The sequence below is a fragment of the Festucalex cinctus genome, chromosome 15 (genome assembly GCF_051991245.1).
Source record: "Festucalex cinctus isolate MCC-2025b chromosome 15, RoL_Fcin_1.0, whole genome shotgun sequence".
NCBI lineage: Eukaryota > Metazoa > Chordata > Actinopteri > Syngnathiformes > Syngnathidae > Festucalex > Festucalex cinctus.
This window is the reverse complement of record NC_135425.1, coordinates 27,109,041-27,125,942: the sequence shown is the minus strand read 5'-3', so window position 1 is coordinate 27,125,942 and position 16,902 is coordinate 27,109,041. Positions and strand designations below refer to the sequence as shown.

At 38.8% G+C, this 16,902-nt stretch overlaps 2 protein-coding genes across 7 annotated transcripts; both read left to right on the top strand.

The window, feature by feature from the left end:
• The first annotated feature begins 433 nt into the window (after nt 1–433).
• On the top strand, nt 434–6,440 carry LOC144002848 (homeobox protein orthopedia B-like). The gene is made up of 3 exons (XM_077498464.1): nt 434–1,268; nt 2,215–2,612; nt 5,195–6,440. Exons 1-3 carry the CDS (start codon nt 797–799, stop codon nt 5,645–5,647), a joined length of 1,323 nt encoding a protein of 440 aa, XP_077354590.1. The 5' UTR covers nt 434–796; the 3' UTR covers nt 5,648–6,440.
• A 319-nt stretch (nt 6,441–6,759) lies between these two features.
• Nucleotides 6,760–16,873, top strand: wdr41 (WD repeat domain 41). Of its 6 annotated transcripts, XM_077498458.1 has the most exons (17): nt 6,794–6,892; nt 8,096–8,152; nt 8,415–8,522; nt 8,685–8,763; nt 9,043–9,158; nt 10,364–10,412; nt 11,155–11,271; nt 11,365–11,427; nt 12,396–12,507; nt 12,608–12,670; nt 13,116–13,217; nt 13,285–13,460; nt 14,092–14,213; nt 14,287–14,372; nt 15,337–15,476; nt 16,184–16,323; nt 16,423–16,873. In XM_077498458.1, the coding sequence occupies exons 4-17, from the start codon at nt 8,716–8,718 to the stop codon at nt 16,436–16,438; spliced, it is 1,350 nt and encodes a 449-aa protein (XP_077354584.1). In that variant the 5' UTR covers nt 6,794–6,892; nt 8,096–8,152; nt 8,415–8,522; nt 8,685–8,715; the 3' UTR covers nt 16,439–16,873. The 6 variants fall into 6 exon arrangements, with proteins under 6 accessions (XP_077354585.1, XP_077354584.1, XP_077354586.1 ...); XM_077498460.1 differs by lacking the exon at nt 8,415–8,522; XM_077498459.1 differs by lacking the exons at nt 8,096–8,152; nt 8,415–8,522 and having other exon boundaries at nt 6,760–6,892.
• The last annotated feature ends 29 nt before the right edge of the window (nt 16,874–16,902 follow it).

Below are 16,902 nucleotides of genomic sequence, written 5' to 3'. Positions count from 1 at the left end.
ACGAGGTGAGGATCAAATACAGATTCATGTCCAAAAATACAAAGTATCTCTTTAAGCGAGCTAGCTTGCCCTCCCCCATAAATGCAAAATGAATTCCAAACATCAGAAAGAGCGCCAATAAATCAACTGTAGTGGTAGAAAAAAAATGCTATTCCACATTTTGGTTGTTTGTGGCTCCCTCGCCACAAACTTAAGAGAATTGTTTTGCAGTAAAAACAAAACCCGAAAAGTATGTTTGTTTTAAAGTGTCAAAATCATTTGATGTCAAACATCTGAGCTAGCATACTGGAGCTAACTTTTGCTAGTTGCCTTCAATTCCGATTCAATAAAGATCCCGTCGGGCTCCGTTTGATGACTAATGTCCAGTGTTTTGTGTTTTTTCTTTGGGAAATTAATTGTGCACCAGCTAAACATTTACACAATTTAATGATGAATGCTAAAATGTTTTTTTTTTAAATTGAAATATATGCCAAATGGTCGCTACTTAATTTGATGTTTCTCTCCAACACAATTTGATGAGTGTTCAAAAGTTGTTTTTGTTTTTTTTATTGAAATGTATGCCAAATATCAGCTACTTAATTTTTATCAGCAAAAAAGTGTGATTCAAGCTGCTAATGCTAACAGTGAGCTAATCTCCAGTGGTACAAACTTTGTCGCAAAGCTAGCAAATTGACGTTAGCATACAGGAGCTAATGTTTGCTAACGTGTTATATTACATTCTAATATGTGACACAAAGTGTATTTGAAACCTAATTTGTGGGTCAGTTTAATCACAAAATGTAAATGTGATTCAAGGATGCGTGCTAATGCTAACTGGAGTTTAGCTTGTTGCCAATTGAAGACTTCATTTTTGTTGTGTGGGATGAGGGAAGGCGCTTGCTGTTCTGTTGTTGTTGTTGTTGGGGGGGGGACGACCGAGCGAGGCTGTTGTCCGGGTTTCCTTCCCCCCTCTGATTGGTCGTCGCAGTCGGCCGCGCTTTTGCCTCCGCTGGCGGGCTTCGTTGGCTTAAGCTCCTCCCCCTCCTCCCAAAGTGCATTTGAATGCGAGCTGCGCGTCGTTCTCAAGCGCAAAAGCAATTTGCTTTCATTTTCGGACATTTCCCAAATAGGCACGCGAGGGTTTTGCTTTGCTTTTGTTTTCTTTTCTCGCCTTTTTTTTTTCCCCTTTTTTGCCTGTCCGGGGAGGGGAGCGATGCTTTCTCACGTCGACCTCTTGGACGCTCGCCTGGCTGACTTGTCGTCGCCCAACTCGGCGCTTCAACTCTGCTGTAAGTTCCACACGATCACAATCACAATGTCGACACTTGCCAACGCCTGATTCAGTCATTGGAAAAGCTATTATTATTATTATTATTATTATTATTATTATTATTAGTATTATATTACGGCCTAATTTGATGGAATGTATTTCAACGACAGCTTGGAGTTGCTTTGTTTTTTTTCTTCATACATTTCCAACACTAACTTATTTATAAAATATTTGCTTCACTTTCATTTGTTTTCGTTTCATATTTCATGATTTTCCCCGCTTAATAATAAGAGGATATTTTTTCACGTGTTCTTAGTACAAGCTTTAATATGTATGAAATCATATAACTTGAATATTAAGGTGAGAAAATATTCGTTTTTTGGTTTGTTTACTTACACACATTTTTATATATAAACAAATACAAATATGGCAGTAAAATAAATCCAATTTGACTGCCTCATTTTATTTTTTTTTAAATGTACTTTAATTTCAATCCAAAACGAAATTGCGTTTTGCGCGATCAAAAACTGCCCAACATTTAAATTTCTGAGCTCATAAAATCACATCAAAATTTGTCACGCATTTGTTCGGGTTATTTTGGCTGGTCTTGAGGTTTCTGTAATATTGATTTATTATTATGTTCATCTATATCTATTATTTGTTTCAATGTTTATTGGCTATAAACGAACATAAATGACCTTCAAACTTGGTTTTGATGTTTCTGTACCACTTATTGATTTATTATGTTTATATATATATTATTATTATTCAAAAATGTATATTTCAATGTTTCGGCTATAAACGAGCAAACTTGAGCGACAATTTCTCGATTCACTTCCGTTGATGTAAATTGTTTGCATTTTCAAATTGAACCGAAAAATGGAAATGGGGCGTTGAAATGGAATTTTCAATTCAAGGTTGTGAAATGTTTTGTGGCGCGCGCACGCACGCGCGCACGCACGCAGGGATGAAAGATGCGGCCGAGCTCCTGGGCCACCGCGAGGCTTTCAAGTGCAGGCTGCAGGCCGGAAGTAGAGCGGACCCGGGAACGGAACCGGGAACGAACCCGGACGGCGTGGAGGGCGTCGAGGGCGTCACCATGCTCCCCTCGGCCGCAGCCGCCGACGATGACTGCGGGCCGCCAGGAGAAGGAGGAGAAGGAGGCGCCATCAAGGAGCAGGAGAAGCAGTCGAATCGGGATCCCAACCAGCAGCAGGCCCAGAAACAGAAGCGGCACCGGACCCGCTTCACGCCGCCGCAGCTCAACGAGCTGGAGAGGAGCTTCGCCAAGACGCACTACCCGGACATCTTCATGCGGGAGGAACTCGCGCTCAGGATCGGACTCACCGAGTCCAGAGTGCAGGTGAGACACGCCGACACGCTTTTCATTCGCTTTTCATTCGCTTTTCATTCGCTTGCGCGCTGCAACAATGACGAGTTCGTGCGGGAAATGCAGGAAACAGTCGAAGGAAGGCAAACGAACACAAAAAAAAGATCCCGCTGGAACAACAGAACTCGAATCGGAATAACGACGGAAACAAGTCAACAAAAAAGAACCGAAATAGTTGCCAAAAAAAAAAAAAAAAAGCATGTGACTTTTCTATGTAGACGCGTTGAGACCAATAAAAAATTATTTGTTCGAATCTGTTCGTAAAAACAAGACAAAACAAAAAAAGACAATCATTTAAAATCCAATTATTGTCAAATGTGCATTTCAAAATGTTGGGTCAAGGTTGTAATATTTGATATAAAGGAAAAAAAAGATGAGTTACTGCAAGTTTTCGTCAACATTTTAACACGTGACCCACAAATGATTTATTGATACTTTCATTTGATATCTTAATCCTCCTTGAATATTATGACATTTATAGTTGACATTTTTCCCCTTTCTTTCTTGAACTTTTTATTTTATTCCGACTTGATTTATACATTTGTAATGTTTCTGTTTATATGTTGAAAAGCAATCAAGCAAACCAAATCGTTATCGAATGTATTTTTTTATCGCCGCCGTTGTTTGCCAATAAATAATATTTGTGAGTGTAAAAATATACTTGACGCCATCTCAGCGGAAATGCTGAAAATATCAAATGAAAATCAAATACAATCGGCAAGCCAAAAGGTCGTCCTCGCATTCTCAAATAATAACTTGCATCATCATCATCATCATCATCATTTGCATAAATGAGGACGTTTAGTGCTGCTAATCAGACGAAAACAGGTTATTTGTCATGTTGTTTTTTTGTTGTCTTTTCTTGCTGTGCTTGGCACGCAAATGTTGCCTGCATCATTCATCATGTGCCGATCGAGTCGGGAAATATGGATCATCATCATCATCAACATTTGTCACGTCCTCCGCATGAACGCGCATTCACAATATGGATTCTTCTACTTTTCATTTCAAAAGTCATCAGGCACATTTTTCTCCTGCTTTATTTTTTTGAGAAAATTTCTCTTTATTTGGAAATGAAAATCATTTCTCCTCGATGAGTTTGTGATGATTAAGCCGTTTATGATCGGCCTGATCATGTATGATTTATTTATTTGTTTTCTTCAAACGCTTTTGGTTTAAAAATTGAAGGTCGCTTGAGTGTATTTTGGGACATTCGTCCAACTGTTCGTTGCACTCGCTTGCTTTTCAATCTGAAGAAAATGGTGATCGTTGTAATTCGATGAAATATGGTCACGTGTTCAAACGGCGAACAAAGCAAAAGATTAAAACAAAAATGCAAAGTTCAATCTGGACGAAATTTGTGAAAACGAGTGAAGGCAGCTGCACTTGCGTCGTGTGACGTAAATTCAAAAACAGTCATTGAACAAAAATCTGAATTAAATAACATACTGTATTTATGCTCTAACAAAAAAAAAATCATAATTAAATAACATACTGTTTATGCTTAAAAAAAAAAGCGTTTAATCGCTGAGTGAAGTGAGAACATTAACAACACAAAAGGGCCACGAAAGTGCGTCTTTGAAATGCAAATTAAAACAAAATTAGTCTGATCATTTATGGATATAAATGCTGTAGACTGAAGATGAATTCTGACATGTTTACATCAGTTTTATTCTTAGTGCAACAACTTTGCAACGGTGAAGCTTTTTATTTCGTGTCAAAAGTAGTTTTTCTATCGCAGCAAGCTAACTAGCTAACACTTGCTAACAAACTGCCAACGTAAAATTAAGCCCGACTCGTATTTTATTGTATTTTTTGACGAAATTGTGCCTAAACATTGAAACAACACAGATTAATATCATTAAACAAATACAATAAATCAAACGATTGGTGCTCATGTTCATGCTAAGGAGACGCTTGTCAATCGTTTGAGGCGCATTTAAGTGTCCCAAGTTTGCTGCTTTTCATAAATTCCTGGACAGAATTCGATTACTTGAAGGGCCTCTCAGTTTTATGTCCAATTATATATCAACAAAGTCATATTTAAAAAAAATCAACATGTGTGTTTTATATACTTTATTATTGTACATTATCTATTTCAGTGACAGGCAGCACACGTGTTTTTCTGCTCATGTACAATCTTGCAATGCTCTCATACAAATGACTGATTTTTATTTTTTTTTCCCCAACTCAGCTTTCGTAAATCGTGAATGACTAAAATGCTCTCATGCACACTAGTAGTTTTTCAGGGGAAGTTAGATTCCAAACTGAAACTCTCTCATACACGATGAAAATGTTCTCATTTACACACTTCAATTCTCTCAGTAATGAAAAGCTCTTACACAAGTGCTACATTTTGGCTCATGCATGCTACTGAATCACTCTCACTGGCTAAAATGCTCTCATACACACTAGTGCTTTTTTGGGGTGGGCAGGTTAGATTCACTACAGAAATGCTCTCATTGACACAACGGACCCGCTCATACGCACGGCCCAAGTTTTTCCAGCAGTGAAACGCACTCCCGATGTGCTCTCACGTGTCGGCCCTCGTGCAGGTGTGGTTCCAGAACCGCCGCGCCAAGTGGAAGAAGCGCAAGAAGAGCAGCAACGTGTTCCGGGCGCCGGGCACGCTGCTGCCCACTTGCCACGGCCTGCAGCAGTTTTCGGCGGCGGCGGCCATGGGCGACGGCCTGTGCTCCTTCCACGCCAACGACGGGCGCTGGGGCCCCGCCAACATGTCCCCGCTGCAGCTGCCTCCCGCCCTGGGGGCCCGCCAGCCGCCCATGTCGCACTCGCAGTGCGGCCTCCAGCCGCCGCTGGCTCCGCCCACCTCCGTGGGGCTGTCGGCCGGCGGCTTGCAGTCCCACCACCTGTACCAGCCCCCGTTTGCCGGCAACTCGCCGCAGATGTGCGCGTCTCCGCCGGACACGGACATGTGGAGGGGCACCAGCATCGCTTCGTTACGCCGGAAGGCGCTCGAGCACTCCGTCTCCATCAGCTTCACCTAAACAAAACAACAACAACAAAATGACTGTTTTCCAATAATTGGCGTCAATGCTGAAGAGGTTCGGACACAAACAAATGTGCAGTCAATAGCAAGCCCCAAATTTTCACACACACACGAACCAATAACCAAAATGTAAGCATATTCCGTCATGTTGACAAATTTCCCAGATGAACTTTGACCTCCATCCACGTTTCTGGAGCCAATCCCAACATTCAACATCGCCACATTATTACTTATTTATTGATGTATGTATTTATTTATTGGAACTTTGATTTTGACAGCAATCATTTTGGCATGGTGCTTATTTATTTATTGTTATTTTTTTTTATTTGATTTAGTGGGGAAACTGTAAAATGTCCAGCGGTTTGTTTTTGTGACGATGATGATGATGATGATGATCAATAATGACTTTTTCAGAATGTCACTGCCATATTTCTTTCGGTTTGTCTCATCATGTTTCTTATCGATCCCATATAGAAATGATTCCAATAAAAATGGAAATAAGTTCAATCACGTGACAGACGTGATTGGGTGGAATTATACATTGCACAGCGCAAGTGTTTTATATATTTTTTATTATTTAATATTTACATCTACGGCCTCCATGTTTTGCTGTTGATTATTTTTACACTCATAATGCAAATGCCGTTTGCGATGAATGGATTCAAATAAAGATTTTAAGTATTTGATGACGCTCTTTGTTTACAAAATAAACCCAAATTTGAAACCACAACCGTTTGAAAATAATATTTAAGAAATCAATCCGTACATCAGCAAATTCAAATAACAAATATTGTCAGTTTAGACTTTTAATGGCTTCCTATTATCACTGAAGAGATAGTTTGTATTTTTTTTTTTGAATCTGTATTTGATCCTCACCTCGTGTTTGCGACCATCACTGACTTCTTCTGTGACGCGAGTTCTGGTCCGGTTTTGGACGAGAGCAAAATAGTCCGGCAAGTTGGCTTGGGTCACGGAAATCAAGCGGTTTTCTTCAAAAACAATTTGTGTTCAAAAGAGTGATACATTTGCATCACTAAACTCCTTTCTAAAAAAAAAAAAAAAAAAAGTCGGACGCCATTACCGCCAGGCACTACTTTTCTGTTCGTTCGAATCGTAGACAGCAGATCCGCGCGCCTTCCGCCTTCGGGAAGACAAACAACTTGTAGATTAGTGCGCGTCGAGGTCTCGACTAGGCCGCCGCAGTGCGTGAAGCGGCGAGTTAAGCAAGCAGGCCATGTGACAGGTAAGTTGTCAGTTCGGAAGGTTCGTGGCAGGAAAGTCATCAGGCGACAATGTGGGCAAACTGTTTGCTAGCAAGGAAGGGAAATGAAATGACAGCTAAGTAACGTTGCGTAGAAAAGAATGACTAGTTGTCTTGTCTCGCTAACTGCTAGCTTATAGCCTGCCTACTTTTTATTCTAGTGGCCTCGTTGTCATCTTCTTGCTGATGCTTTCACTCATTTAAAAAAAACAAAACAAAAAAAACTCTTTCTTTCCATGACGGTCCACTCTCTCCTTCTGCTCACCGCCCTTGAGCTTTTCTATTATCGCATGAAGGCACCTCGCCAGCCCTGGCAAGAGCGGCGGATCCACACTAAATCACCAATCAGCATCTGAGCCGCCATGAAGGTCACACGGCCCGCCTGGCCTGACGTCACGTCACGTCACGTCACGTCACGTCACGTGCGTGTCATCTCCAATCGACCCAACCAGTAAACAACATGGAGGTCGGCGGCTGTTAAAAATTCACTCATGGAAAAATAATGTTGTGTTCATTGAAATGATAGGAAAGTAGTAGTTTTACAAGTTGTGAGACAAAAGAAAAGATCTAAATTTTATGAGCAAAAATTGGGAAATTTAACTTAAAAAAAAATTGTCTTGGATCTTTTATGTTTTTGATTGGGGGAATAACGAGAAGGTGAGGTTGCAACGTTATAGAAAAATATAAATAAAAAATTTATAAGGAAAAAAGTAAACATTTAGCGAGAAATTATTTATTTTTTTAATTAATTACATATGCAAATATTTTTCTAATCAAAAAGTTGATACATAAAAACAGTTTTTACACAAAAACTGAAAAGAGAACGCAATTTACCCCAAAGAAATAGAAATTTTATAAATAAAATGTAATTTTTTTTGCAGGCAAGCTGTAACTTACGTGAGATAGTTCTTATAATTTTATATACAAATGAAGTACTGATTGTATGATAAAATGAGTAATTATGAAAAGAATCAGTTTTTGGAGCATAAACTTGCAATTTTACAGGAAAAAAGTTTTCATTTAAAAAAAATAAATAAATAAATAAAAAGAGAAACAAATTCTCGATTTTAAGAGGTAGTCGTAACGTTAAAAAAAAAATTGGAAATTTATGAGAAGCAGTTATATACGTCTTGGTGAAATGATGTTAATAAAGTACAATTTTTTGTATTTCATCTGCCTTTTTAGGTGTGTGAGATTGGCGCATCCTGCCATCTGCTGCATACTAGCAGAATTACTCTCCCGGTGCGTTCACTTAAAATTGGAATTTGAATGATCACGCGCTGAAGTTGTTGATATTAAGCACGTTATTTACGCATTTGGAACATAAAATAAACCCTCGACATTAAAGATTTACGGTGTTACCCTGTGTGAGTTATTTGAATATCCCTTCATAGTATTTGTATCGGTACAGCAGTCAAATATTGTCCACTACAAGCTTCCGTAGTCAAGTCATATGAATGATTTGTTGTTGTCGTAACTGGACCTCAAGTTCTCCTTTTAAAAGCTTCCTTCCCGTCATACTAACAAGTCAAATCGCCCAACTGGATGGGATTTCTAAAGACGACCTCAGTCGCATCTAAAGCGGGCACTTGAATAGTTACACCGATGATCGGTAAGCCGAAAAAGGCCGCGAACGCGGCACAGTCAGCTAGCATGTGATGTTTTGCTTCCGCTAAACCTTCAACCAAAGCTGCGCTGATTTTTTATTTTTTTTGGTCCGTGTTGTTATTTATCCCACAAATGCAAGCATATCTCTTCTCATATTTTGTACCAGCTAACGACATTCGCTGAAAAAGACAGCAGTCATGCTTCGCTGGATTTTTGGTGGTCGTGAAACGCAAAATTCCGTGGAGGTGAGATCACGTGAACGTCACATCAGAAGGGCGACAATGTGACTTTTTTTATTATTATTATTATTTTTGAACAATAATAGTAGTAATTATTACCAACATTAGGAAAAAATATATCATAAAAAAGTGTAGATATAAATTCAAACAAATTAATACAAGTATTTTTTTTTTAATTCATCTTATGTAAACAATAATATGGATGTATTTTTAAATTGAATAAAGTGGGGAAGCTCAAAGTGAAAAAACTGCACCCCCCCCCCCCCCCCCCCCTTCCATCTGCAGAAAAGCGGAGTTTTGTGCATCGGTGAGGAACAGCCCAAAAACTGCTTCACTGAACTGCAGGTGCTGAAAGGACATTTTGACATTGTTCGATTTCTGGTGCAGATTGATGACTTCAGGTAAGAGAGAGAGAGAAAGAGAGAGAGACACCCAACCTGCCTCGCCTCAACCCCTCCCCTCCCCTCCCCCCGTTACACGCCATCCCTACCTTGATTGACAGGAGAAGTAGTAGAGCATGACAAGAACACAATCAGCAGCAGCAGCAGCAGCTGCAGCAGCTGCAGCATCATCGCCTTTGTGATTGCGCGCACTCGCACAAAAAAAAAATAATCGATTCTCATTTAGTACAATTAAGAATGTATTTTAAATGTCCTGAAATCGACTTTATTTCAATTATTTTCGACTGTCTTGCCCTTGTTTGTGTACTGGGAACGCATATTCATGTTGTACCCGATTTGGCCGCTTAGGGGCAGTGTGGTTCCGCGCGTTCTGATACACAGTGAAGTTGTCGCCACGTTAGAGAGTAGAAGAAAAAAAAAAAAGTTTTTTTTTTTTTTTTTTCCTCAGCGTCGGAAAAGCATATGCCGGTGAGAAATGTTAAGATGCTTTTCTGTATACATTCCTGAAGCGTTTTTGTATGAATAGTCGTTATTTTGAGGGATAAAAGTAGCCGCGAGTAGCGCGCTAATTAGCATTAGCATTCCTAAATATGGATACATCTCACAAAAGTGAGTACAATCCATTCCTCACATTTTCACAGTCCAGATTTTTTTTCTACTATTTTTTTGAATGGGACAACACTGAATAAACGACATTTTCATGAAAAATGAGTCAGCATACATCTTTCACAGTATAACAATTGCCCACTTAAAATCCAGCCATTACTAGCTAAACCTCCTGCAACAAAAGTGAGTACACCCTCAAGTGGAAAATGTCCAGTTATTCATTTTTCCTCTCAGGTGTCGGCGCAGGTGTGTTTTAAAATGTGTTACTCCAGCTTGCACGGGTCACGGGAAGATAAAATTTCATATCTTGTGGTCAGATTGTGATTTTCAACACAACTGAAGTGACTTTGTATGTGTGGATGGCAGGAAGGGACAGAATGGCGGCAGGTGTGCCTCGTCACGCTTGCCCTGTTGTCGGTCATCGTCCAGAAAAATTGCCTGGCAAGATTGAATCTTACGTGTTGTCGTGATCTCTTTTCATTTTGATTGGAAACGCGCTGGGGGCGGTTTGAGGGCTGTCGAGGTGTAAAAATGGGACAGACGGCAAGCGACGACTGACTTTTTGGATGCCTTTTTCTTTTCTTTCTTTTTTTTGGCAGATGCGCGTCGGCCGGGGACGACGGCCTGGTGCTGGTCTGGAACGTGGCGGTAAATGCAAAGTGAAAGGGGATGTGGGCGGCCTGTTAAAAATTCACGCTTGAAAAACAAAATGTGTTCATTGAAATGATACAAAACAATTCTACAAGTTGTGAGACAAAAAACAAACAAATTATAATTTTTTTTTTTAAGCAAATTTCATGAAATTGGAAAATTTAACTTAAAAAAAACGTGCAAATAGTGTCTTGGATCTTTTATGTTTTTAATTAGGAAAAAAGTGAACGAGAAGGTGAGGTTGCAACGTTATTAGAAAAAAAATCACATTTTAATAAGGAAAAAAGTACAAATTTGACAAGAAAAAAAACATTTGTATTTAAAAAAAAAAAAAAATCACATAAGCAAATATTTTTATTAGCAAAAAGTTGATATGTAAAAACAGGTTTAACACAAAAAACTGGAGAGCGTAATTTACACGAAAAAATTTTTGCAAGCAAATAAAATTTTATATACAAATGATGTAAATTATCATTTAATGAGGAAAAATATATAATAATTTAGAAGAATAAGATTTCCTTTTTGAAATGAATAAATCCATAAATGAATATAGGTGTAACCAAAAAGAGAAACAAATTCTGGATTTGAAGAGGTAGTCGGAACATCACAAGAAACACCCAAAAAGATTCATAACTGCAAATAGACGCAACAAGATGGCGGTAAAGCACTATTTTTATTTATTTTTTCTCTCTATTGGACAAGACTCCAGCCTGCTAAATGAAGCTCCTCCCCTTTTCAGACGGGCGAGCGCGTGCAGGAGCTCCGGGGCCACTCGCAGCAGATCACCGCCATGGCCGTCTTGCGTTGCGGCGACCACGTCCGCCTCGTCACCGCCTCGTCAGACCGCAGCGTCAGCGTATCCTCCTCGTCCTCAGCTGGGGGGCGCCAAAGAGTTTGTTTCTGGGTTTGCTCTTGACTTGAGAGGGTCCTTAACCGGGACCCTTGACAGCTGTGGGACCTCCGCACTGGCGACAGACTGCACACCGTCGTCGACCTTCGCTCATCTGTCAAGGTCAATCGTCAAATTTCAGCTTTTCGCTCGGTCCAGTCGCAAGTTTTATCATGGACAAAAGTCATCAAAAAAAGTTATTTCAAGAAAAAGCAAGAATATTTGGGGAGAAAATATCAATTCAAAAGCTGGAATTAGATCAAAAAGTGTCGAATTGTATTAACAAGAAAAATCATAATCCTTAAGAACAAATAGTTGACATTTGACATTTTTTGTTATTGAAGGACAAAGTGTCATAACTTTACCAAAAAGGGAAAATGTCTAAATTTGTGCCGAAGAAAAGTTGACATTTTGCAAAATAGAAATTTTAAAGACCAAAAAATGCTATAATATGGGTGAAAAAAAAACAAAAAACATTTTACCAGACAATACAGAATTTGATGATGACAAAAAAAGTGGCAATCTTACAAGTAAAAAATGTTTTACAAAAATTTAAACATTTACATTTTAAAGCTAAACAATGTTCTGTAAAATGTTAATTATTAAAAATATAACAATTAAAATTAAAATAATAAAATAAATTAAAATTAAATTAATGATGAAATGCATTATTTTATGAAGAAAGGCTAATAGTTTTTAGGAAAGAAAAAAATGTGATTTGACTATCGGAAATGTTACCAAAAAAAAACTACAGGGGAAAAAAAGATGGAGTTTTTATGGGGTTAAAGTTGGACCTGTTACAATGAAAAAGTCCAAATTGTGAGGGGGAAATTGTCTAAATTTGTCCAAGAGAAAGAAAACATTTTTCAACATAATAGAAATTTTAAAGACAAAAAAAAAGTTCTAATGTGGGTTAAACAAGTCAACATTTTACTGGACAATACAGAATTTGATGACAACAAAAAAAAAAGTGGCAATCTTACAAGAAAAAAAATAGTTTTATAAAAATTTTAGTGGATTTTGGACGCTTTTTTTTTGTTTTTTTTTTTTGTAGTGGTGATGACGTTGTTGTTGTTGTTGTTGTGCGTCAGTGCATCCTGGTGCTGGAGCGCGTCAACGCGTGGCTGTCGGGCGCTCAAGAATTGTGCGCGTGGACCAACGACTTCCGTCTGGAGTGTCTTCGAGAGCGACGCAGCGATACAGGCCAGCAAACGGACAAACGGACGGACGGACGGACGCCATTCGCTTGGCTCCTCCTCCTCCGCTTCTTCTCACCCTTTGCTGCCGTCTTTCTTTCCGACAGGTATCGGCTCGCTCATCCACTTGCCCGGCAACTGCGTGGCCGCCGCCGTCGATAAGATCATCGGTAAATGATTGTTTGCCATATCGTCAAACGGACAATTTTGGTTCTGTCGGCAGTCAAAATTTTGGCATGCAAGCTCGCTTTGGTTACATTCAACAAATTAGTTTTTGGGGGTGGGAAAATTACAGGTTGATGACAACGAAAATAGAAGGAGAAAGAGGTCGTTTTACAAAAAAAAAAATAATTGAATCGTTTTACATGGGACAAAAGTTAAGAAAATAAATAGTAAATAAAAAGTTGGAGTTTTAGGAGAAGAAATTTGACAAAAGAGAAAAAAAAAAAGATTTAGTTGAGTATAAAAGTTGTTTTCTTGAACACAATGGAATGTTTTTATGAGGGAAGACAAATTGTGCATTTGACCAGATGGAATGAAAATGTTTGAATTTTCCGTAACATTACGAGCAAAATGCTGTTGAAATGTGAAATGTTGTATTTTTCTTCCTGTCAGTCATCTACAAGGTGATAGCGAGCGGCAGCGCCCTCTCCATTGTGGAGGTCCGCTGCCTGACGGACCACCAGGACCACATTCGCGCCCTGGTCAACGTCAACGGTGAGCGGCCCGACGCCGGTCCGCCGAGCCCCGCCCACCTGACAACGTTCCCCCCCCCCCCCCGCAGACGGCGCCTTCGCCAGCGGGTCCCACGCGGGCGAGCTGATGGTTTGGGACGCGCTGGACTTTGACGTGCTGGCCTATCAGCACATCCTGTGGGAGGAGCCTCAGAACCAGGACGCGCAGTCCCACGTCCCCAAGACCAGCCAGATGTCCATTCAGCATCTCGCCTCCAACGGCAACGTCAGTCGCGCGCACGTCCTCACGATGCGTAGAAAAAAAGTCTACACACCCTTCTTAAAATCTCGATCTCTCTCTTTCGCTGTCTATCAATATTTTCTGGTAACGATTTGGACTTGATTCTTCTGTGGACCAAAGTTATTTTAGTGGATTAAAACTAAATTTCCAAAAACAATTTCGTTTACAAAATAAAATAATGAAAACAAACTGAAACTACATTTTATGTTTAATTTATGTTTATGTCCTTGTTTTTTTTCCTTTGGTAATTAATTTGATGCATGAGCCTTTGAGGATGATTTTAAAATGTGATTTGAGGTCGATTTATTTTGATATGAATGATATGTGTCACACAGAAGTGATGTCATCTTGCAGCAGCCAATAGAAAAGCACCAAAAGATGACATCGCATGGTGTTTTTTTTTTTTTTTAAAGATTGCACACAAGTCATACACACTATTAAAACAAAACTAAAACTAAGCATTTATTAAACTAAAACTAATAAAAACGATCAGAACCGCCCTGAAAACCAATTCAAACTAAAGAAAAATACAATTCCAAATGAACGAAAATGAAAAATTGTCAAACTATTTCCTAACACTGCTCCGGATATACTTTTTGACTGTTTTGTTTTCCAGCTGGTGGCGGCGGCGGTGGGCAGCGGCGTGTACGTGTTGAACGTGGCGACCAAGGCGGCGCTGGCGTACAGGAAGTGCGCCCACGACTCGGACGTGCTGCACGTGGCGCTGCTCTCCGACAGGTGGACTTTCCCGCGGCACCTTTCTTGTGTTTCTTCCGCGTCGGCTTGCATTGTTCTTGTTGTTGTTTTCCAGCGCGCTGATGTCGTGCTCGGAGGACGGCAGCGTGCGGATGTGGGAGATACGAGAGCTGCCGTTGGCCGGCGAACCCGCGTCCTCAGGTCCATCGCCTTCATATCAAACGATACAAAAAATAATGACAACTTCATGTTGGCAATTTCCATGTTTTTGCAATACTTGTCCCCCTCATCAAGTTTTGACTTGTTTCTTGTCAAATGTATTAAGAAAAATCTGAATCCTTCAGAACAAATAGTTTCAATTTGACATTTTTTGTTATTGAGAAAAAAAACATTTTCTTAAAAGCCTGTTAAACAAACATTTGAAAGCTAAACAATGTTGTGGAAAATATTGAATTTACCAGAAGCGAGTTTTACAAAAATGACAATCAAAAATCAAGACATCATTTTAGAAGAATTGAAGTTGTGATTTTACAAACTAAAAGATTTCATTCTTTTGAGGAAAATATTGTACAAAGAAAAACAAGGCACAATTTTTGAAGGGGAATTTTTTTTTTTTTTGCACAAAAATTCCTACGTACTATCAAAAATTCTGACATTATCATTCTTGTAATATTACACAATTTTTTTGAAATAATAAAATGCTTACTTTATTCTTTTAAATAATCACCTCTTTATTAGATTTAATCTTGTACAATTAAATCCTTTCTCATCAAATTCTGCTTTTATTTTTCTAATATACTGTCTTCTTGTCAGATTACTTTTTTGCACAAAAATTCCCATTATGATAAAAGTCTTACTTTATTCTTGTATTAATGTCATTGACATTGTCATTTTTTTGTTCTTGTGCTATTATTACTTTTTTTTTTTTTTTTCTGGTGAAATGCCAACTTTGTCATAAATTGTTTTTGTCATATTTTTTTCCCCCCACAAATTACAATTTCATGCTGATAAAAATAATCCTGCAGAAATTTGAGTAAAGTAACAATTTCCTTGACCAAAAACAAACACGTTATTATTGTAAGAGGACTTTTCAACATATATTTGTCATGCATGCACATAACGAGTACTTTTTGAGTACTTGACTGCGATGTAATCGATTCCTCAGGCCTGTTTGGGATGTGGACGTTGGGGCGCTCCAGCAGGTCGGGGGCGTGTCCTCCGGCCAAGAAGATTTCGGACATGCCGCCGCCCAGCAAGACGCTGGAGTTGACGGGCGACCTGATTGGACACTCGGGTGCTGTCCAGGTGCGTCTTACAAAAAAAACATCCTAAACTACAATTTTACATTTCTAATAGGGATGTAACGATATCCAAACATCACAATACGACCCTATTATGAAGGTCACCATACGATTAAAAAAAAAAAAAAAAAAAAAGCTCATATAGGGCTGTGCAATTAATTGAAGTTCAACTAGAATTTCAATTCAAAATAATATCGGAAAAAAGATTAATACTAACTAGTACTAGTAGTATTTTTATTTGTATTTTATTGATTTTTTTATTTGATCATTATTTCTTTAATTGATTGTAATTTTTCTTATTACATTTCCCATCATTTTATCATTAGTGTGCATTTTAAACATAGAAGGGCCAAAACATGCCTTTGAAAACGAAATTGCACTAAAAGTTTTGGTTTGACTGTATGATAATTAGGGAATTGTTTACATGCAACTATCAATTTAATAATTGATGAAACATGTTGATTATTTTCTCAATAAATCTTTTTTTTTTTTTTTGGTCTATTTTTTGGTAATTTTCCATCTCTTTATTTGTAAACCAAACCCGAACTCAAAATGAAAGTGCAGAAAATGCCCAAACGTGATATGATTATTATGATTGAATTCTTGGTTTGGACAGTAAACATAATCCAAATTGGCAAAAATGTTGATCAATGTTTTCCAAAGTAGAATTCAAAATGAATGAAATGTTGTTTGTTTTTTCCGGCATTGGAGATGTTCTTGGCCTTCCCGGAGAAGAGCCTGCTGACGTGTTCGGCCGACCACCAGCTCATCCTTTGGAAGAACGGCGAGAAGCAGTCGCGCCTCCGCAGCCTGGCGCTCTTCCGGAAACTGGAGGAGGAGAACGGCCGACTGTAACATCAACGTCCATTTCCACCACTTTGACTTTTCGTGTTATGGTCGCATTCAATTATTCAATTGTATTTTGCCATTTGTGTCACTTTTACATGAAGCTTGAGGTGGGAGTGACAAGCAAACACGCGGAAGCAAGCGCGCTCTGCCACAAGAACTTTATGAAGAATGTTTTGGCCGTCATCACTCTGCCACATCCTCATCCAACATGGCCACGATTTCAGGCCAAGCCTGGGTTATATATATATATATATATATTTTTTTTATGTTAATGGTGCTCATGTGACATCAGTTGCGTCCTCGTTTTAAAGAAAAAACATTTGATTCGTCATGAGTTCAACATCTTTGTCCCGAATATTTTTTAGTCATAACGTAATTATCAAAAATGTAATATATATATATATATATATATATAGTTACACAGCCGATCATTCTTGCATAAGCGCGCCATCTTGTGGCTGGTTCAAAGTACTTCGATAATGGCTGAGTGGCGCCACCTGCTACCTAATTTATCATTGTTTATATAAAAATAAATAACTTCTAGCCAGACAACGTTTTTGTTGTTCAAAGCGTCAATATGT